This window comes from Ischnura elegans, chromosome 1 (genome assembly GCF_921293095.1).
Source record: "Ischnura elegans chromosome 1, ioIscEleg1.1, whole genome shotgun sequence".
NCBI lineage: Eukaryota > Metazoa > Arthropoda > Insecta > Odonata > Coenagrionidae > Ischnura > Ischnura elegans.
Window position 1 is genome coordinate 7,720,195 of NC_060246.1, and position 23,795 is coordinate 7,743,989.

General features: G+C 41.8%; 1 protein-coding gene across 1 annotated transcript in view; it reads left to right on the forward strand.

Moving 5' to 3' along the window:
* LOC124154268 (protein sickie) overlaps nucleotides 1-23,795 on the forward strand; it is a 1,153,386-nt gene that overhangs the window by 322,789 nt on the left and 806,802 nt on the right. The window contains exon 4 of the mRNA XM_046527895.1: nucleotides 14,869-15,278. Coding sequence (XP_046383851.1) covers nucleotides 14,869-15,278 — 410 coding nt within the window. The remainder of the gene's footprint in view (nucleotides 1-14,868; nucleotides 15,279-23,795) is intronic.

Consider the following 23,795-nt stretch of genomic DNA (forward strand, 5'->3'; position numbering starts at 1 on the left):
CTCAAGCAACGTAATTGAAGAAATTAGCGTAAATTTAATTTCATTTAAATTCCCTTTATCTTTGATGATTTTTTTTATCAATGTGAATTTATTTAGTCCAGTCTGGTTGAGTTTGGAGAGAAAGTCTCAGCTGAATAAACTGTCTGTTGTTGTTTCCAATCTGATGGAATTTGATGGCATCCCTTCATAACTAATCTTTTTTGTTTGCAAACAGTAAGGACCACACTACTTTCATTTCAAGTTACGTCTAATTTGAGAAAATCTGTAAAAACCTTTTTGTGAATACGTGAATCAATTGCAAATGAAATTCTCTACGGTAGGAATAATTATTTCATGAAAGTCACATCCAGCTCAAGCGTTGCTAATGTGTCGACACACTCGTTTAAAAGGAATAGAGAACGAGTCACATTTGAGAAATAATTGAGTTGATTAATAACAAAATTAATGGGCGTTACTTACCGATAAACTTTTATTTAGTCTGATTTTAATTTAATCGCTATTTATTTCGCTTCTTTTTTAAACTTTCATAGGAGGTAAATATTGCTTTCTTTCGGAATTTGTAAGGCTCGGTTTAATGCGGTCTCTATAAGAGATTCACCATGCCTCGTAAGATAGCCGAGAAATAATGCGTTTACTGGATGGGAAAATCTAAAAGGGCTATATCATACCCGCCTATTCATTCCCACTCTTACCCCGGGTAGGCTCTTTGGGTGGGCGTGGGGCGATGGCGCGGAAGATCACAAGTTCGGTTAAAAATATTCATATCCAACGTACGTTTTTATGAAATCTCTTTTTTCTGGTTCTCTTGTCCATGAAATACGAATGGAAGCGAGTGGCTTTATTTCTTCCCCTCTCCACTCTAAGAAGTCCTCAATAGGGTAGTTTCCTTAATCAAATAAAACGAAAGGCATTGATTGCGAATCCGTGCCCACTATTAGTGTATTCATAATATACAAATTATTTGGTTTTAGAAATCCCAGTTTAGACGATTGGCAATGGTCAATTTTAACTGCATTTGAAAAAGGCTAGATTGGCGCCCATGCGATGCCACTCCTCGTGACGTCACAGGGTCCTACTTTCTATGCGAATAGATAGGAGTTTTACATCGTCTGAGATTACCAATGCATGCATGAGGCACAGAGCTCAGGGAAACATGCCTTATTAATCACCTATTAAAACTGCCTATGGTCGGAAAGTTTCCTTCGTTTGATAAGGTATAAATAACCCTTATTTAAGCCAAGCGCTACCTGCTAGCATCCTGCGTCGTATCAGCGCTCAAATCCTCGCCCCAAGGTCACCTCACTTGGTGGCAAAGGGAACCAGAACGACGTCACACGGAGTTTTCCCAGCATTCATACTTAGCCGTCGCGTTTTCGCGGTCTTGAAATTTTTCACTTTTCAATTAATCGCTAAAAATAGATATCGTCATTTAAAAATCTAAAAGCGTGAAATACGTACTCCAGGAGTAATACTCTTCCGATAAAGGCAATAAAAAAATAATAAGAAACCACCCTATTATCCTTCCCTTCGAAGTGATGCGCTCACGTGTCGCCAGGACTGACTTTTTCGTTTTTACACATGAGAGCAATAATAGTTGCATTTTGAAGCTCTGATTTGAAGCTAGGATGCGTCAAGCGTGTTGTGGAAAGATTTTCGGGCGAGAGAGCACAAGCGAGGTGCTATTTCTGACTCTTCTGACCACACCATGATTATTCAGCGAGCATGTGGTATCCGGCGCAGAATGACTTAATCCGTGAGCTTAGTGAAATACTGAGGAAAGCTGTGTGATGCGTCAAAAACTGTCACGGGCGTAGAGAGAGTGTTACACAGATTTTAGATTGCTTGAGCAATTAAGATGTATTTAAGAGCGACACGGAGAACATTATATTAGAACCCCTTAATATCTCCATGTCCGACTGAAACGATAGATTAAAAGAGACATATTGATGTACGGACAGATGTGGGAATTCTTTTTCCCCCACACGATAAACGAATTTAACAAATGCTAGCCGTTATTTCTTGAGAGAACTTTATTTTTTTACACCCCCCGCCACACGTCTATTGAGGCTTCTTCCGTGGCAGTATGTAGACGTAGACGTAGATGCACAAGATAAACATGTGTTTTTAATAAACGGCAATACTTGAATTTAAATCTACTGCGAAAGTTTTTTGGTGCGTTTCATTTGTTATGTTTCCTTCGCATTATTATTTCTGCTAACATTAATTGAAGTTAGCAATGATTTACCTTATCAACAAAATTTAATTATTCCAATGCAACGGTTGTACGAGGAAGCATGTTTTCTTGAATTATGGCCGCATGGGGGATGTGAAAGATATGTATCAATCAATGGATCCAATGCAGGCGATGGGTTTGATAGAAGGCGAAGGTATGAGCGTGGGATGGAAGTAAGCGAAGGAGCTTGCGGGGAGGATGTGTGTGAAGGGGATGAGTAAAACGCACATGCTGGTATGCAATGCCCTATTACTGCCATCCCATTCTCTACTTCAAGTAATCAGTAGTAAAAGTGGTGTTAATTTTTGTGGAGAGCTTTTTGAAACAATACACGGTAGGTATCGGGCTAGGTGTTCGTTGAGACCTGTGATATAAAAAGGCATTGTAACATCAAAGGCGGAAGAATCTTACGATCTCTCTGATACAAACAGCCTTCTTTCTTCCTTTGCCTGCTTTCACCTCTCGATGTAGCCTGAACTCTTCTCTCCGTCCTGAAGTTGTGACCGCACTCCGGATGTCGATTATCTCTGCATTCCTTTGGGGATCATTTTCCGGATGTTGGCATTCCATTGAATCGGTATACTCGAGCGTAGATGCCATTTACGTCCAACTTTTTATTGCTTCCTAGTAGCAGGGAAGGGGATTCAATATTTTAGGTTTGTCGAATGCTCTTCGAAGGAGTGAAAGTATGATCCTTCCGCCACCTAAAACGGAACTTGGAACGGAACCGGATTTACGAAATAAATTTAGCAGGTGCGGCCTTCGGTCGTTTTCTTGAAGTGCTTCCTGTATGTCTAGTGTTTAGTGGTTAAAATAAGCTTATATCTATAAATTGGATACTCCATGGAAAATGAAGACTATTTCTTAAGTAAAAGAAAGTCCCTCCCCTAACATATACTTACATTAACGGCATCATATATTTTTATTATTTGAAGAGCAATACGCTTTCTTTTTCGCCGTGACATGAGTCCTAGGAATAGTATATCGGAAAACGGCACAGGCAGATTTTTGTGCTCGGTATCCTGTGGGGTTAATACTCGAAGGTTGTTATATCGAAGTTCGAAGTTGTCCGAAGTTTGATAGTAAATAGGCAATGACAAAGTCATGCAAATAAATGGACAAGGGAATGATGTTTTGTGTTATTTTTGAAGATAAAAAGTAATTAGTAATAATTGTGAGCCAACATCGCCCTAGAAAACATTTATAAAATTATCTGAAAATATATTACTTATAAAGTATATACTTAGCACTATACAAAATTCTTACTATAGTATTTTCTCTAAGGTATTGCATGTATGATTAATCTTTATAACTACTCTAGTAAAACGGAAGCATTAAAAGAACGTAAAATTTATTTCTTACACCTTCCCAGAACTAATTTCTTACGGACGATGCTACTTTGATGGGGCTTTTGAAAATCACTAGAAGCGAATTCATCCAACTGTGACTTCACAAATCTTTCAACTCCAATCTAACATTGAGAATAATGGGGTTGCAAATTCTCACCGCTTCCGTTACAGATAACCAAGGAAAAGTCCACTGGAGAATAAAAGCTTTACGTTAAGGCACATTGTAGCCCAGCAAATCTAGTAGATGTTATTTTAGCGTTAGCTTCCCGCTTCACCATACTTCTTCGTCACATCCATTGGATAGATCACGTTCCCCGAAGTAGGGCATGGAGATAGCACCGCATTTTTATTCACCCCGGGCCTTTTTAGCCAATCCATTTCCTTTTACGGAGGAAAAGCATAATGCTTGCACTATTCCTATCTAGATGTTGTGTTACTAGTGATTGCTGCTCTGTAAGATAAAGCCGGTCTAAGAAATGGAATATGCTATATTTGCGCTTTCGTTTTTATCCCATCCACTATGACTTATTTCAGGTTACATAACCCGCTTTGAACTGCCGTTGGTGATATTGTTTTCGTGTCACGCTTCCCCATTACTTTCCATGGAGGTAGTTGGATATATAGTGTTGATATCTTATCGAAACAATCTCGGAGCCAGTATGATTCATTGAAATCCCTCACTCTCGGAGTGGCTCAGACTTCCCTCCCTGCTGGCACACATTCCCAATGAAAAGTTTTCTCATCCGCGGCTGTGGCACGGTCCGGAGTGAGCCCTACCCTCACCATTCGAAACCAACTTTCAGGTTGAATCTCTGATTGAGCATCTCACTCATGAACTACAAAATAGCTTCCTCGTGTCATATGTTTATTCATTCCCTGTGCGCATTCCCGCACCGCCGTCAGCGCGGCCCCTGGTCGCCCAGGAAAGGGCCTCGCTCCGCTAGCGCATGCCTTTTAACCGTCCATCCAATTCCAAAGTTTCCACCCTCCCCCCCACCCAAGTAAACACTCTTTGAATGAAAACGCATCTTCCCTCGCCTGATACCCACGCTATCGAAGCCCCTGTCCCTCATTAATGTCAGTAAATATCAACATATTCATTAATGTGAATATCTTTATGAAAAACTCAACTTTTAGCAAAAATTCAGGGAATAATAGTAATTTCAACATTAGTAATCGTTAAAACTCCTGTTTTCTTGGTGATCATTTTTAAAGTGTCCTGGTCCATTTAAATTACAGTTGCGTTATCGCTAAAGCTGTCATCCGGAAGAAATATGTACTGACGTGGAGTAAAGCCCAGATGATTTACACATTCATTTACATCAGCCCACGGAAGCCTTCATAAGGATTGATAAATATGGAAGGCTCTTATTCTTTGAAGCTTATATTTCCCTTCCATCCCACCAATTATTTCACTGAATTGAGTTTTTGGGCCTGACGTGAGTGAACGACGCCCTTCATGGTTCCAATTTTCTCCACTTTTGACTGCACCTCCTCTCCTCCTCATCTGCCTTTGCTTTTCCCTTTTGCCTGTCTAAATCCTGCCCCGCCGTCGCCTGCTCAAAGCCATGAGTTGAGTGTGTACACCGTATCTACTCGCTATCCCCTATGAGTCTACTTTTCCCATCCCAACACTCTTCTACCGGAGAGCAGCCTTCTCGCACGTTGGAACTTGTGAAGGCGTGTCTTTGTGTCCGCGGTCGAGGTCGGCTACCTGTGTATGTCTGCCCGCCGCTCTCTCCCACCGCATCAAAGGCCTTCAGTCGCGCGAACGGATTTGTGGACATACCGTCTCCTTTTTGGCCCTACGCATAGCTGTTTCTTCAGTGAGTCACGTGGCAAAACGATTTTTTACTAGTTTTGATCTTCTCAATTCTTCTTACAATTGAATCAATAAATACTTTTGTGGCAGAACGTAAAGTGAAAGGAATGTTTTATAAAGTAACAATGTATAGCTGTTAGGCAGAAAAATGTCAGTGGACCTTATAGGGAAAGGAGAAAAGAAGAATTATTTTTTGATACTTTGCTAAGTTTAATGTTAACATGATTTATAACCATGGATGACTGTGGCTTTACCAATGTGATATCAAGCATTAATCATTTTTATCGTAGACTGTACATTTTTCGTACTATATGTTCGCAAAAGTACACATTAAGAGAAACATATATTGAAAACGCCTCCTTGATTTATTCACAACTGAAATATTCATCATTATTGAATATAACTTAATCTCTGCTATGATTGCAATTCAAGCATCATTGCGCGGGGGCAATAAAACCCATTTGGGATGCTCTCATAGTAAATCGGCCAATTATTGCTGTTCAAGTCATTCATTATGTGCTGTAAAATCTCACTGTGGGAGATCTTCGTGCATAAAAAGTGGGAGTGAGTCCTGGATTATATCATCGATGAATTTGTGTGCCTTCTTATATTCACAAGTAAATTTAAAAGGATTTTATTGGAGATAAATACCCGAGAATACCTTATGAACTAGTGGCATGGTGCATAGTGATTCAAATGACCACTTTAAGCAACAATTGAATAGCTAGAATATTCCGTTTGCTGTTACCCTGCGCACGAAGTGCAGATTTTTATTGATGAAACTGCATCATCAATTTTTAAAAAATCGCGGATCATATTTTTGCGTTTTGAAAGCAAATTTCGGATTAAAAGACGGGTGGGGGCCACAGTGCTACACTCTGCATGCAAGCAACGCACGAATCGTAGCGTCCGAGTTTTACAGGCTGCAGTTCCATCTCCTCCTCTTACCTATACGTGCACGGCCAACGAGAAATGCGGAAAACACTCTTCCAACGGTTTGGTTATGACAGAGATCAATAAAGTTTATGTTTAACTTTAATTTCTTTTCGCACGCCCTATGGGACAATTCAAATTCATTTAATATATTATTAATGAATGAAGGAAGGGAACAGTATTATTTATGACGGAATTTTACGCTATTATCACGAGAAAACAGTTAAGTTTTTTTTCCCTGGCGACAGCATTGTCATGGAAGAAACATAAACAATTACGTAGGTATATTCGCTCGGCCTATTTTATGGGTTTATCTATTTATTTAACATCAATGCATTACTGTATGCTAGGGAAAAAATAGCCAGAAAATGGTACATGAAAAAATTTCTATAAATCCCATCGACGTTTTCTTTTAATGAATGAATTGTTGATGTAAATAAGGGTGGGCCGAAAAGATAATAACTGCAAAAATGAAGTTTTTCTCATATTTTGTCAAACTATACGGCCTCTGCGCGACCAGAAAGTGTCAACCGATTTAGATAATTTTTTTCTTTCCTTTTGTCTACATAATTCGCAACTTTTCCGCGCTTATACAACTACGAAATAATGAAACGAGTTTATTTGGCCCACCCTATGCGTATATTAGATTAGAATAATATATCGCTTCATGAGGCTTCATCAGCAGCGATAACTATGATAAGTAATTATTGAATAGATTTTACGGTAGATGCTAAATGTATAAATATATAAAATACGCCCCAAATAAATATGTGATTTTTTTCAATGCATTCCCGCACAATAACAGGCCGACTAATTTCAAACAGACGGCTTTGGACATTCGGATGTTCCGGCCCCTGCATCTCGCACCAGAGGCCACGCGAGGCATTTGTAAACTTTCACCTCTTGCCGAGTGATCCCGCTACTGGTCTCCATCCGCATCGCACCTCCTCCCCCTCCTACGACCCCCGAACACCAAGCGCGGCACCCCTCCCCCCCACATGCGCACATGGGCGGAAGTGAGACTGTAAACCCATGTCCATCGGCTTGTGCCTTCCAAAAGCCTTCCCGCGCCCCCCCCCCCCACTCCTCTCGCCACCTCTAATCCCTCTCCTGCACGTCTCCTTGGGAGACTGATGCTGCAGTTCGAAGTCGAGGCAGTACCAACTGAATCTCAGCACCAGCAGTCATCATTATATTCACCACCACTTGTGGTTCGCAATCAGCCCAGTCGTGAACAGCAAATCGAAAAGCCAAGGGTCGTTCTACACGAGTCGCGTCATTGCGCAGGTTAGCACTGGAAACATGCTGAAATTGCGGGAATGCGAGATTGAAATTAGAGCAGGGGCTGTTTTACCGCCTCGCATCCACACTTGTTCGAGCAATTCACCGCTTTACTCGACGCAATTGTGATGGCGTCTTCGTACATACGTCAGGTTACGCAATGATGTGCCCCGTGTAAAACGGCCTAACGGTATGACAGGCCTGGCTGAGACGCATAGAGACAGTTTACGGACTGTGAAAATGAGAGGAAGGACATATCGCAGGAATTAATCCACGTAAGCGTTAAATAAAAAGCTAATTATGTCGACGTATTTTAGATAACCCCCTTATTCATCCCCCAGATGTTACCAGGAAAATCCTTCGTTCTTGATCTCAAAATAGAACGTTAATCATAATCCGAGTTATAATCCATCCATGCAAGTAGAAAGTTCTTTACAATGACAGGAGAATCATCCACAGTTTATATATAAAACACAAGTAGCGGTGATAAAATCAGAGCCCTGCTGTGAAAAAGCAAGAATCAGGAGAGGAATAAGACAAGGCTGTGCTTTTTAACCCGTAACTTTCAACTTTTGCATCGAGAAAGTCACTAATAAAATCAAAGGAGGGCGTGTGGAGTGAATCCATTGAGAAAAATTAAGATTCTTCGATCAGTCAACGACATATTTGGCATAGCAGAGAGGGAGAGGGGTTTGAGGAGTATTCTGGTAAATATGATTAGGAAAGTGGTTTGATATCAGGAGAAAATAAGCAAAAGGAAGACCAAGATATTAGTATTCAGCAGAAGAGGAGAAGTAAAGACAAATATTAAAAAGGGAAACAAAAACTGGCGGAGGTGGATGAATTCTGTTTTATGGGAAGCAGGATCACTGGTGAAGGGAGAAGCAAGAAAGAAATTATCAGCAGAATAGCCCAAGCGAAGAGACTGTTCCACCAAAAGTAATATGTACTGTCAAGGGGGTATTTATGCGTGGAAGTGATGAAACTATTTCACTGAACATTCATTTGGAGTAGGTATTCTTCTCAAAGGAAGTTGGGCAATAGAAATGGGCATGGACAGCTTAGAATCATGGTTGGAAGCTTTTGAAACGTGGTACCAAAAAAAAAGGTGAGTATCGAATGGATCGACCGAGTAAGTAATACGGAGGTCTTAGCAATAGCAGGGGAGAAGAGATGCCTCATGAAAACCTCGATAAGATTACGGAACAACCTTATAGACCATATCTTGAGACGCGATTGCCTGATATAGACAATCGTCGTTGCACAGGCAGATGGCAAGAACAAAATGGAAGACCTCGAACGAAATACATGGAACAGGAGAACATGGCGAAGGAGGATGTGAAAGAGAAGAAAATCGAGGACTGGATAATTGAGTGGAGAGATGCGCATGCCAATCTCGGGATTGAGGAACAGTGGCGGTGAACAGTAGAAGGGGCACAAAAGAAACGAAGCTTGGCTGTTTTTTATATATTGTAAAAAAAATATTGGTGTCTTCTGCCTCTTGTGGGAGCCATCTAGCCACGATTACCCATTTATCAACCAAATTGAACTTCTTTTCGATGCGCTGTGTGAATAAGAAGCATTTCGATAGGAAAAAGGCACTGTTCATCCTGAAAGAGAATGTGTTCAATGATATCCTTAACACACTTCGACCAATTTCACGCCTAATGGGCGTCTGTTCGCGTCCAAATCCCTTTAAAGACGTTCTTTTGAGACCTTGATGTTGTTAATTATTATCAGATTCGCCAAGCGAAATCATCCATCTAAGGAATATCCTCTCTTATATCGAGGCCAGTGGTCGAAGTACCTCTTTATATTGCACAAAACCCATCTTGTCTATGACTGCATTATGTTCGTCATGATAATTCCTCGACAGCCAAGAGATTTCCCTTTATTCTATACATTTCTTCCATACATTGCGTTACCAGTGATTTTAAAGATTAAGTTAATTAGACCTTTATGTCCGTTATAAATCATTTCAAAGATTAAAGCATTCCCTATTTTATCGTCTTGTCAAATCACTAATTAGAGATACTGCTCCATGATTATTAAGATCTCCTGAGTAAATTTTGCCGTGGTATGACCATAAATCATATAAAAGATACAGGGGTGTTTGCACAAGCCGCAATGTGGATCAAAGCTGGTTTTCCGACGTTATTCTGCTCTGTTTTGTATAAAGTATGGCTGGAAAACATCCCAAAGAGAAGATATTAAAGAGATGGGGAAACTAAACTAATAATAAAGGATGCGAAAAGCATAACAAGAGGACCACTGTTTGTCGCAGTTGCGCAGACGAGAACATGCGGGCGCTCGGCCGTCGCTTGTTTTCTCTTTGCCTGAGTCGGAGCTCGTAATATCGCAAATTCGCTCGCTCGTACGCAAACGCGAAAACCACTATTAGCGCGTGCTCAGGTGGAGGGGGGAGAAATGTCAAGTGCACACTACCCCCTCCCCACCCCCGTCCCTTTTGAGCCTATCGCGAGTGTGTTTCTTGTGCCCGAGCAAGCAGAGAGCTTTTAACCTAATTAAAGGCGGGTGCCTCTCTCCACGCGGGCGGTGAAGTCGCTTACCTGTCCCCGATGCCCTCACACGAAAGTATACGCTACCGCCTAACGATAAAGCTGCATTCACGAAAGGGGTAATACCGCGAACGAGTTTGTGCACGTTGTTAGGAATTATGCCTCGTTCGCGTCCCATCATCCACCTCCATGCCTATTATACTATTCTATATCCGTGACTCAAGGTATGGGAGACGCGGGTAATTAGAGCCCACGGAAATTTAGTTGTAGGACCATGATGAGACCTCGCAGGTCGAAAGGTATACGCACGCCCTTCGTTCTGCAAAAAACGATGAAGGCGCGGTGGATTTACTGGAATGCAGAGCCACGATTGTACGAGAGTTTGCGCAGCAGAGTGCAGACGTATGAAGAATAGGTTAGGTACGAATGTCTCATCCATGGTTTGGAAGAAATGAAGAATTCGGATTGGAGGAAGGGGAAGACATCCTAAGTGTTATTCAGCATTGTGGGCGATTTGGGGAATCTTAGTGAAATTTTGTGGAGAAGGCAGTGTAAATCGGTGGTGGAGATAGATGGGTCGTCGTAGATTCACCATGGAGTCTGTTTTGGGAGGGATAACATTGAATCGGCGGCGACGGAGAAGAATTGGCTTTGACGTAGGAGAGGTAATTGGTGTGGAAAAAGATGACGTGAAAGAGAACGCCTGTGTGATCTGCCCGAAGTACTCCGATAACGCGATTGTAGTAAATGACTTTTTATGGAAGTATTCTAACGGATAATTAAGGAGTGAGTTTTTGTAATGAGCATTTTTCGAATTAGCTGTAGTTGGACCTGTTACTTCATTTCGCAATGAGCCCTACTCCCTTTCACTCCATCAATAAATCCTATTCTCTTCCTTCCCATTCGTGGTAAGCATTAGTAATTCTCAGTATTAATCAGAGGGCTAGTTATACATATCTTGATACCGATGGGAATAATACCATTATATATTACTTACTTATATTAATATAATAATTTAGATGGTGTAGTTTTACATAGTTTTTGTATTTTCGAAAAGTATGAGGTAACAATAAATGAGGCTTGTCGGAAAAAACTGCACAGAATTCTTTCGATCATTATACCTGCTTCTAAACATTTTGTCTTAACTTTAAATCCGCGTCAGTTGTAGTTTCAACCTGCGTTATTTAGATGCAACATTTATCATTATTCTAAATTTAAATTAGTTTTAACATAAAAGGAACCGAAAATGTGATTTTTTGCATTTTTATCAAACTTTTCCAAGCTATCGACAAATTATTATGACATTTTACCCTATTGTACTGTTGATGTTGTAAGATAGCGTTTCTTACTGGTTCCAAAAAAATGAATATGAGCTCTAGACGATAATAGTCAAGAGATCATTCCAAACTACGTAAATTTGCCATAAGATACTGCCGTAAATAATGCACACCGCAGAGTTGAAGTAGTATGCAAGCAATTTTAGCCCAGCCTACATCAGATTTGCTGGATGCTGCTAATTCTTCGGCATTTCTTTCGGAGCTAGCCATGCAGCTTCATATGACGTACATTTCTGTTTCAACTAAACGAAACGCTCACTACGGAAAGTCGTGACTAAACTCGTTTCCTTCTCTCCCCAATGGTTCCTCGCTCGCTGATGTCACAATGCTCTCTCTTCCTGCGAACTCTTTCATCCCTTATGGAATCCACTATTTTTCGGGATCAAATTCTCCCTGTGCGAAAAAGTTATCTACCTATGTTAGGGATCGTGTTATTTTAACCACTGCTACCGGGCACAAAAGTTTAAAATTTTTCAAAATTTCAGAATGCTGAATTTGGAAACTAACTCCTATCGAGGATATATGAGTGCAGCAAAGTCCATTTGGAAATATCCCATGGTTTAAGTACTTTATTTATGAAGCTGCAATTTATCTTAAGAATTTTGTGGTTTTGTAATGCGTAAGGGTGACTGAAAATTTTGGAGGCAATTGGTTGGCAACTCGCAAACAATCCAAAATGTGTAGGTTAGTGTGGCATCTCTTCACATTTTGCCTTTTGGAAGCCGAATTTGTGGTAAATCAACTACTTTTTCAAATATTATCCCTTCATGAACTAGTCAATGATAATTTAGAAAGAAATAATTCCTATAATGAAACGTAAACAATAGATTTTCGAATTTTGACGCAGAAACGCGAATTTGGTGATATATTCTGGGTTAAAAAAATGTTTTGTTCAGTAAGGTCAGTGGCGCAGCGAGGGAGGGGGGGGTTCGGGGGATAAACCCCCCCCCCCAGAGCTCAGAGAAATTTTTAAGTTGAATCCTTTTTACTTAGTTGGATTGATATTACTAATAGAATAGTGTAAGGATTAACAAAATATCCCTCAGAAAGCCGAAAAACTCACCATTTTGAACTATTTATCATAAAATTTCCCAATTTATTAATCTCGCACTTACCGCTTATCCTAGTGGGTATTCCATACCCCCAAACACCCCGGTATTAGTTGCACCTAACCACCCCCCCATTCTTAATTCCTGGCTGCGCCCCTTAGTAAGGGAATGTACGTTTAAATCTTGAACAGCACTTGCACCTGTCAATGTCTTTTCGTTGGCTTTGTGGTGAAATATCCCAGAAATTAGCTCCAATCAATGATTGCTATTAATGGTCCACCATTAATATTATATATTAGCAACTATTCCCCGTCATCAACTCCTTCCTCCAAACTTGCATGATACATTTGCACCATGAACATGCTTTTTACGTTCGGAGGCAGGATCTTTTTCTTCTTTAGGAATGTGAGCAAAGGTTTGTTTTGACTCGCTGTTTCATGAAGCTGCTTCCTTTAAAGGGGAAGATCACCAAGGCTCCTGCACTGTCCCCTTCAAAGGCTATTTAAGGGGATGTGTCGTGTTGCGTACCGCGCTCGCGTCGCCGCTCTCCCGGCAAGGAGATGGCTTTGCTGTGGACAAAAGCCACCTATTGGTCTATTCTTGACTTCCACCCGCCACTACGGAGAGGGTGGTGCTCTCAGACAAATGATTGGTTTCCAGAACGCAGTCCCCACGAAGATTAGCGAATGACCACTTGTGCTACAACACAACAAAATTAACCCAAGCACAGGATTTGCGTTCATTGTCTCTTTAAGTTCGACGGAAGTGTCTAAACAAAATCGTGTTCATTCCCATATAGTATTACTACTTTTGGCATCCATTGCTCCCACCCAGTCTGAGCCAGTTCCTTTGGCTCCATGAGATTTTTCTCATCGATCTTCCCCAAGTGTGCAGCCACTTACCTTGCTCTGGAAATCTCTTTACTTAGCATAAACCAACGTACGAAAGAAATGTCATAAATTGCATGCAGCCATGGTATTTTCTGCAAAACTTCATGCTGTAGTGAAAAAGTAAGAAATCAAAAGCGCACCCTGCGAAAATGATTAAATTACGTACTTCAAGTTTTCAAATCTTTATTTAGTGGGTACAACTAAACCGATACATGTTTTTCTAAGTCTAAAAGAGTGACAAGTGTATGGACAAATGAAGGCAGTGTGGGTACCTGCCTTCATTTATCCACGCACTTGTCACTCTTTTAGACTTAGAAAAACATGTATCGGTTTAGTTGTACCCACTAAGTGCGTAGTCGTGCATCCTTTAGTGAATTGCGTTTCCCAGGGAGGGCGTAGCAACGGCGTGAAAGGAGAAGGCTCGCGCATAACACGTTTCTCACACTCTTCCCTCTGTGAAACTCGCACTCACCACTTTCTTTCTCATCTGAGGTCGTAAATTCATTAATGTCTGGCATTAAAGGCATTATTCGGGTGATCCTGACGTAATCAACCACCCATATATTTCAATAAATGATAGTGAAAATTTGTTCACAACTCGTAAGTGGAAATAAACATTATTCAATGCATGTAGTGGCGTGGATTTTGAAATAAATAGACATGTTGTGGCCATTCCGGCGTGTATGGACAACACCCCTGGTGAAATGGGGGTCCTCCTCCCCCGAAAATTTTTGAGATTTTAGATGTTAAAAACGAGATTTTTAGGATTCAAAAATGGTATATTATCGTTTCATTTCATCGAGGTCATCTTAATCGTTTTTCGCGCTTCTTTCAAAGGCTCAATGGGAGCGTTGTAACCAGGGAAAACTCCCCTCCCCAGAGGCTACGGCACTGAATGCAAGTATGACCAAAGATGTGATATTTAGGCATACTTTCCAACGTTTGGAGTTATATATGAAGAAGCAATCCAGAAAGCTTGCGACAATCCTCGCTGATTCGGCAAAGATGAGGTGCAGAATTCCCCAAGACCACTCCGCAGAAGAGCACTCTTTCTTGTGTAGCCCTCGCTCTATTTAATTGTGTGAACTTTAAACACATATTCCCCTGAAGAAAGAAAGGTATAGCCGAAGAAATAGTTATTGTAATATTATGAACGACTGAGATCAAAAGGACGTGATATTTCTTACTTATTTGTGTAATGATCTGGATTAATTCAGCAGTATAAAGAAATTTCAATAACATAAACCTAGCCATGTAATGAATTGCTAGCCTTAAATAATTTTTGCACAGTAGAATTTAAAAGTGATCGACTTTCTTGACCGTGAATTTTTTTGTTTCAAAAATAATTTTATCTATTTCCCTGCCTTGCTTTTTCTCCCTCTAATGATATTATACTACTAGTGGCGCTAAAAATCCTAAATGTTCCATTTTTTTCTTCCCGTGTTGCTGCAATAGGTGGACAACATCCGCTCGTGTCTGTCCGTGGCGTATGCCCTGGGCGTGTCCACCGATTGCAACGGAAGCGCCGTCACTGCCGCAGAGATCCGCGAGGGCAACCTCAAGGCCATCCTCGCGCTCTTCTTCGCCCTCTCCCGCCACAAGCAGCAAACCAAACACGCCCACTTGCAGCAAGGGCAGCAGCAGCAGTTGCAGCAGTTCCCGCAGCAGTCGCCACTGAGCCAGCGCTCGCTGCAGCGCCTCCACCAGTCGGCGGCGAGCGGCGCAACCACGGCGGCCGTAGCTTCGCAGCACGTCATCGTGGTTCCGGGGACGGCCGGGGGCGGCGCCACCCCCGGTTCGTCGAGCGGTGGCGCCAACTTCGGAGCTCCGCAGGGACTAGCGGAGGAAGGGATGATGATGTCAAAGTGAGTCCTTTTCCTTCTCTTATATTAATTTAAAATCTGCTTCATGCGGCGCGCGCGCGGCAGACTATGATTGAATTACTATGCAAGAATAGCTATGGCATTTGCAGCATCTAAGCGTAATCTCTGAGGTTATTCTTTGAAATAATTTTACAGGATATGCGTAACTTTTAAGCGAGTAAACTCTCATCTGCTCGCTCTGGTCTTCATATATAAAATCAGATAATAAGTTGTTTTTTGCCAAGGCGTATTCCAAATTCCATTTTAATTCCATCGCAAATTCTTATTTACCGCTTAGAAACCAAACTTAGTTTGCTAAGAACATGACTGGTGCAGCGAGTCAGTGGCGCAGCGAGGGGGGGGGGGGGCTTGGGGGATAAAAACCCCCCCCAGAGCTTAGAGAAATTTTTAATTTTAATCCATTTTACTTATTTGGATCAGTATTACTTATAAAATAGTATTAGGTTTATCAAATATCGCTCAGAAAGCCGTAAAACTCGCCATTTTGAACCACTAATCTTAAAATTATTCTGGAGGAGGGCCCCCGCAACTCCTGCTTACCCTGATGGGTATGCAATACCCCCTCACCCGTAAATATTACTTGCGCCTAAAACCCCACCTAGCCTTAATTCCTAGCTGCGCCTCTGCAGCGAGTGATTACAGCTGTTAGGGCCACATACCCTGGTCATCGAATTACTCCCGGAGTCCACGTGCTCACGGGGCACGTTGCGCCGCGCGAAATATGAAGCGAATAATTTCTTTGGGAGTGGAAAGGGAGAAGATGAGAAGTGCAGGGTGCCCCCGCAACTTGATTCCAATGATTATTTCTAATTACACGGTTGTGCACCCAAAGTTTTATGCAACCCTTCCTTCCGCCAACACCCACTCTCTGCATCTCCACATCCGCCCCTGGGATGGGGGGCACTTCGAATATATGAGGGGCTATTCAACACCGGATGTGCCCAACGTCCGACAATCCAGTGTATCGATGGAAGGCAGGGACGCCAGCACCAGGGAAAAACTGAAATAAGGTATTTTGAAACAGTCGGGGGAAAGTTCAGTTCAGTTCAAGTCAGGGAGAAACTTGGATAGGAAATTCTCCTTATTTTATTAGGGATACGTATATATGTCAGTTTCCTCTCCATTAAATTCATCATCTAAAATTAATTTTCGTTGCTTACATGCATTGAATACACCTCATAAATAAGTTAACACTCACATTTTATTCGACTCTCAGAAATGTGCGTTTGAGCATTTCAACATACGATCACTAACAAGAAGCTGAAATTATCTCCTTTACCGAGGAGACGCAACTGAACATTGATGCAAAGCTGGATTGATCGAAGCAGTGGATTTTCATGGCAATATTTTCTAAAGTTGACGGAAAGTTTATTCAGAAGAGACAAAGCATTCCATTTATATGTGATATTTCGGTAATCGTTCTTGAAAATGGTCAAAATGCCGGGAAATAGAGACTTTGAAAATTGTATATAACTAGCTATCCTTGATGGTGTCAGCATATTAAAGGATGGGAATGTGATGATAGCCTCTTTATGAATGGCGATTCCCATCATGTGTTAGCCAGTACAAATCTATATTCAAAAACATTTATTTTCTGTACTTTATATTAAAGCTTGACTATTTTGCACGTATAAACACGTTCTTCTTGTACATTTTAATAGACAATTTCATGATAGTTAATGTAATTAATAGTAGCGGGCGTAACTTGGTGGAAATCCATAATCGCAGGAATAGAAGGATTAACCTATATGCTATATTAATAGCTTTGCTATTTCCACATAGTAATTTATTGAGACTGACCATGATTTCGTTACAGAGTAACATTATGTATATTATAACCCGATAATGTTACTCTGTAACGAAACCATGGTCGGTCTCAATAAATAACTATGTGGAAATAGCAAAGTTGTTGACCCTTTTATTCCTGCAATTTCATGGTAATTAGTCAAAACTGGTCCAAATAAAATCTTAAGGGAAGCCAAGTATGTTCATGTGAAGAGTCGAGCTTCTTTAGGCTTACCAACTCCCATAAAATGAAGTAGCCCGCGCTCATGAGATTAACATGGAGTGTTCCCAACGCAGAAAAAGAGTAAATTAAAAAAACTTTACGATGCCTGGAAGGCGCCGAGGTATGCTTGCTTTCCATTCTTTGATTTGAACTGTACGAGATTGTATAGACCCAGGACATTCTCAGGACACACACTATTTCCCATCTACAGGGTTTGTCCCAAAAGTAATGAGCTTCATTTTTTTGCCACGCGACTATACAACGCCGAATGCCTTGTCTACACTACACACTTAACTTAAGTGACTTCACTTAAATATAATCTTAAATGTGGTGCGGTAGCTACACTTGAGCTTTAAGTCGACTTCAGCACCGTGATTGTCTATATCGGGAAACAGTTATGTTGACAGATGAAGGTCTAGGAGAGCAATTAGTGATTCTTTGACCCAAAGCGACTGTTATTTGAAATAAACTTCCAAACTCCGTGAATTAACCATTTTGGATTCAGAAGGTTAAAAGGAAAGACCGATTTCAGTTCCTGAGGGAACGCTATATGGCGAGAGGTGATGGAGTCAGAGGAATTTAAAATTACTAAGCGTGACTTCGTGGAATGACATATTCATAACGTAAACAAAAACACTTATTGCTAGTCAAATTCCACTGCTTTATTAAAACCATTGATGTTAAATTTCAACCATTAATTCCTCCCACGTCCAATGAAATCGCCACATCTTATCTCCCTCGGCATCCCTAGGACTAACATTAAAGCCCTATGCAATAGTTTCAATAACAGTGTGTGGGAAGTTACTGAGTGCATTCGTTTACGTTATTTTCAATTATGACACCATGGAAAATAAACTGTTTTACCGGATCCTCTGCCGTCGTCTCATTGTCAGTCTTAAAATTCCTTAAAACGTTTCTAAGTTTTATAAATCGAGTTTCACCGTGAGCAACAGGCATAGCAATTAGTTTTCACGGAAATAAAACCAACAATTATATGAGAAACACTACAAAATAAATTAGTCGAATTAATATCCCCAACACTAGAAATTAACTAACGAAATAGAACGCTCAATAACCACATCATACAATACAGCACAACTTAGAACATAATCAACGGGATAATGTGATATGGGTATTATGTGCCATTTACAACACATGAAGAGCTTCAACCGTGCGGAAACAGTTGCCTACGCAATTTAAGTTGGGTTCTAAGATGACTTAAGTGGAGGTGTACTTAAATGAAGCTGGCGACACCTACACTACCAACTTAAATACAGAGCCAACTTAAGTAGTCACTTAAGTTACTAGTGTAGACCCGGCAATATGTGCGACCGGTTGGAAGTGGTGGGAGGGACTCTAAGCTTGTCAGCGACGCCTCTTTCAGTTGCATACGAGCTTTCAGAACGTTAGGACTTCATTTTTAGTAAACCTCCGCGCAGTGCCTCGTCGTGGTTAGGATGGAGAGAACTTCGGAGCAACGCTATGCGATAAAGTTTTGCGTCAAACTTCAAATGATGGCGAAGGAAACATTTGATTTGCTCACTGAGGCCTTAAAGGATGATTACTTGTCGTACTCGCAGGTCAAAAAGTGGCACAAGTCGTTCAAGGAAGGCCGGGAAGAAGTGGCTGATGAGGCCCGTTCTGGGCGTCCATCAACATTGCGAACGGACAATAATGTCACTCGTGTGCGAGATTTGCTGAACAAAGACCACCGAATGAGTGTTCGTTTGATGGTAGAACAATTAAATTTGCCGAAAACAGATGTTCATCGAATTGCTCACAGAGTTACCCGCGTCCGGCCAGAGATCCGGTCGACATGGAGACTCCACCATGACAGCGCGCCGAGTCACACCGCCTTCGTAGTCAACTCCTATCTGACCCGGATCGGTGTTTCAACGGTGCCACAGCCCCCCTATAGCTCCGGCAGACTTCTTCTTGTTTCCTAGGGTAAAAAGGGAGCTGAAAGGAAAGCATCTGGAGACCCTAGACAACATTTAAAAAAACCACGACGAGGTGCCTTAACAGCATTCCGCAAAGCGAGTTCCAGAGGGCCTACAATGCATGGAAAACACGTTGGCAAAGGTGTATAGACGTGGTAGGAGACTATTTTGAAGTGTATTAAGTTGTATCATATGTTTGATCAATAAATCAATTTTAAAAAAAAAAAAGGCTCATTACTTCTGGGACAAACCCTGTATCTTTCTGAGTCGACATTAGTGTCGTAACACGGAGAAACTAATCGAATGAAAACATAATCGAAACATAAGTTGGCCTGTGATTTTCTAAATGTAAATCGTCATCATGGTTATCAAATTAGAAGGAAAATGCTTCGTTTAAAAGGTGTTTAGTAGTGCAAGAGAGCTTATGACTGATACTACCTGTGACCGTCATTGTTGTCTGGAAGTTGAAAATGATCTGTAGATACAGAGACACAGGACACGAGGGGAAGGTGGATTTGTACCATCGATGGTCAAACGGCACCCTGATTGGTCGACCGAGACACTTCTGAATCGGCTTTCACTTTTCTTCTATTCTTTTGCAACAATTCTTCGTCTCGCCTGTCTTTTCTTGTCTACAACTCCGCTTATTCGCACAACTGCCAAGCTAGCCTTGTGGGAATATTGAGCAGTAAAGTCCATCAACGCCAATGGAGTGGGGAGTAAAAGATGCGAAAAATGGAGAATTTCCTTGTAACTCTGCAGCGCTTCTATCCATCTGTGCTCAATTTCGACTAGAGAGCAGGTCTATGTCATCGAATGGACGCTATGCGTGACTGGGGAGCATTCGAAAGCGACAAAACCCATCCCGAGGATAAAAGACATCGACTATCCACGATCCTATTCGCGTCCAATTCGCCCGCGCCTCCTTCTTCAATTGTTTGTACCCCCCCCCCCTCTCCCCCCATCCACCATCAACGACGTCCATAGCCATGGTCCTCGTCTATAGCAACCACTCGCAGTCATGGCGGGCGGCCGCACGCGCTCCTTATTGTTCCCGCAGGATGATCTCCGAGCGTAATGAAAAGAAGTCGGGACGGATGGAATCACGTCTGCTCACAGATGCACGGTGATGAGAGCACGATGCGTCGACGGCCTTGCACGCGTGCATGCGTTCGTGCCCTTAACTGACTTTGATTACAAGACCTGCGCTCACGCTGCTCGTTATGACGGGCGGCGTCCGACGTTGGCCCACGTGTTCGACCGTTGAAGAGTACATGAGTGGAGCCCCGGTCGCTTCCGATGGATTTCGTTTAATTCGGAGGGATGGAAACTGCTAAGCTTAGGCTCATGTCGGGACCCAGGCAGAACACGCTTTGTGAAGCTGTTGTAGTTTGATGAGATGAGTGGAGGCTGAGATGACAATCTGTGAAACCGTGTAACAGGAAACATTATGACGGAGACTCGTTTGTATGATCCAGAGATCATGACCAAGGATCACCTCGGAAGTCTTAGATCTCGTTGAAAATAGAAGAAAGTACTGCGAAAACATAGGAAGGTCATATTAGTTACGAGAGGATAAGAAACGAGATATGTCGTAAAGCGAGGAAGGCTAGAGAAACGTGGATGATAAATATCTTACAGAATAACCTTATGCATGGGTAAGCAGAGGCCACCTTTAGGATCCTGGGAAAACACTTCAAGAAAATAATGATATAATACCCAACACGACAGAAATGGCGAATAAATGATTGAAAACGAAGATGGAGCGAGTTGGAAAGCATATCGGGAGGAGCCATACAACGGAAACAGCCTAACATGAGAACGAAAGCCACCTAAAAGGAAAGGAAAGTGGGTGCAGATGACATGGGACCCTAACTTTAAGACTCAGAAAAGGGACGAAAAAATAAGTTGAGGGAAATCGATATTCTCGTGTAATGTGTTTTTAAAACTACACCGTAGCTTCCGCCTCCATCGATGGAAACGAGGGTGAGTTTTCTGTTCGATCCGTTCGGTCGTCGATAATTCGAATTTTTCGGAACTCCTGCTTCGGAAAAATCCTCCGTAAAATCTTCTCGCCGGAAATAATCGTAACCCCCCCTCCGCGTATACTTTTCATCCCCTCCAGTAAAAGGTATCGCATTTTTGTTTTCAACGTAATATAGGTCTGAGGAAAACGTAACGTAAAACGAAAAATATAGGTCTGATGAAAACTCCGAACGCAACGAATCGATCTCTCTCTCTCTCTCTTTATAATTTGCGATTCCGACTCGAACCTAATTCTCTTTTCAATTTGATAACACGTCCGGATTCATTTTCTTAGCGTGGCGTCCAATTTTCGGCGCATCATTTCCGGTCGATGACGCAGAAATAAATAATTGGATTTCGTTTGGACATCCGAGAAATGCAACCGCCCTTCAAAGTTATATCGCTACGAGCCTTCATCTAATTCTTCTTTCAAAATTGCTCACTCATTTTTGTACTGTTTTTGAATATATCACAGCCTTTATCCTAATCGGAAAGTTAATCTGATTAATTATGCTTAGTAGGTTATCAGCCATTTAATGATGGCACATCAAGTGGAGAGTGCAATATTTGTCAAATGGTTCCAAACAAAGGCTTGGATCACATCATCATCTTCATCTTTTTTTATCCGTCTCTTTCTGGCGATAGCTCCAGTGATAGCGGAAAAAACGACCGTTATTCATTTTTCCGCGGTGGCTCCCTGGGTGGGCATCCTATCCCTCGATCAGCACTTGGTACATCCTTTTTCCTCGCTGTAACTGTCTTTCAGCCAATTAGAGCGCACGGCCGCTAACAGCGACTGTAACACCACGTTTGGCCAAGTCCCAGCAGATGTCACTGTGTTCTGATTGCCGCAGTTCCCGGCGGCTTTAGTTCTCTCCTGGGCGTTTCGCTATAATTTCATTTCGGGAGCAAAATTTTTGTCATATTTGGATGATTTTGAGTCATGGCATTTTAAAAAGCAGAAGTGGGGTTAAGGGTAAATGGATAGGAAATTGGCAAGGGATAAGGGCACATTTGGGTAGGCGGTTTTTAGGTTTTAGTGGAGGTTGATAGTCTCAGAAGTTTTTCAAAAGTGCATTGTCAGTTCTATTGAATGAGAGTGAGAATTTTTCCAGAGCGTTTTGAGATTTGCTAGTGTTGGAGTAATTAGTCAATTGTTGCGAATGTTTGGTTTCGAATTAACTACGGCGCGCCAATTATTTTTCGAATAATTTCGTTTTCCGTTGCCTGAATCTTTGTAAGGTGAGTGGCAGCTGCTTGTAGCCAGACGGACGAGGCATAACTGAGGAGCGGTTTAATGGTGGCGTTGTATAGTAGAAGTTTCGTCTTGGTTGGTAGTGGAGATTTTGATCGAAGGAGAGGGATGCGTTGATTCCAGTGGCTTTCTTTATGGTAGTTGAGATGTGAGTTGCCCAAGTTAAGCGTTTGCCCATTTCAACACCCAAGTATCGAGCAGATAGTAGTTTTGGAATTATTTTGATGCCGTAGAAGAGTTACGGTCCTTCGCCGGCTTTTGTGGTCTAGAAAAACAGACATGCTCACACTTCTCAGCATTCACTGGAAGTTTCCAGTCATTTGCCCTGTCTGCTGTCTTCTCCGGATCTGAACTGTGGGCTAAGATTGTCGTGTCATCTGCGTCAAGCAGTAGGCTGGCATATGGAGTGGTTGGGGTATCGTTTACGTATGGGTTAAATAGAGTGGGAGATGGGATCGTGCCTTGAGGGACGCCGGAGGAGATAGGATGGAATGTGGAGGCTGCGGACGCTGAAGGATGGACGGGAGGTGAGGGATTGGATTATCTTGAGATGGTAAGCTGGGATCTGGAGAGAGGAGAGTTTGCGAATGAGGCCTAGTGTCCAGACACGGTCAGAGGCTGTTTCCAAATCTGTGAAGACGGCATGAGAAATTAGTCTTGAATTATATCCGGCACTAATGGCTTCTGTGAGACGAAGTATTTGGTTAACTGTCGAAGTATTTGGACAAAAACCGGTCTCCTCCGTGCGAATGATCTTCTCTTCATGTAAAATAACCTTTAAACGGTAGTGAATGACTGCTGAGAACAATTTTCCAAGCGTATTTAGCAAATTAATTGGATGATATGATGATGGTTGCGTTGGGTGTTTATTGGGTTTTAGGAGTATGATAAGTTTAGCGTATTTCCAAAGAGTAGGAAAATACGAGATTGATAGCAGGAAATTATAAAAATCAGTGAGAGTTTGAATGAGGGGTTTTGCTAGGTTTTTCAGTGAGCGATAGGAAATGCCATCAAGTCCAGGAGCTGATTTCTTCTTCAAGTTGCGGATGACTGTTTGAAGTTCTGCAACGGTGATGAAATGAGGTTTGGAAATCGGATTAAACATGTTTCGGTGCAGAACCACGTTTGGCTTTCAGTTGATAGCTTTAAATAGGGAAAACAGTAGAAGAAGCGCTAGAAAAGGGACCGTGTGATCCAGAAAGTAATGGGTCGAAGAACGATCAATGCTTTGGTCCCTCATAAGCCACCGCTGCGGCGATCACTCTGTGGAA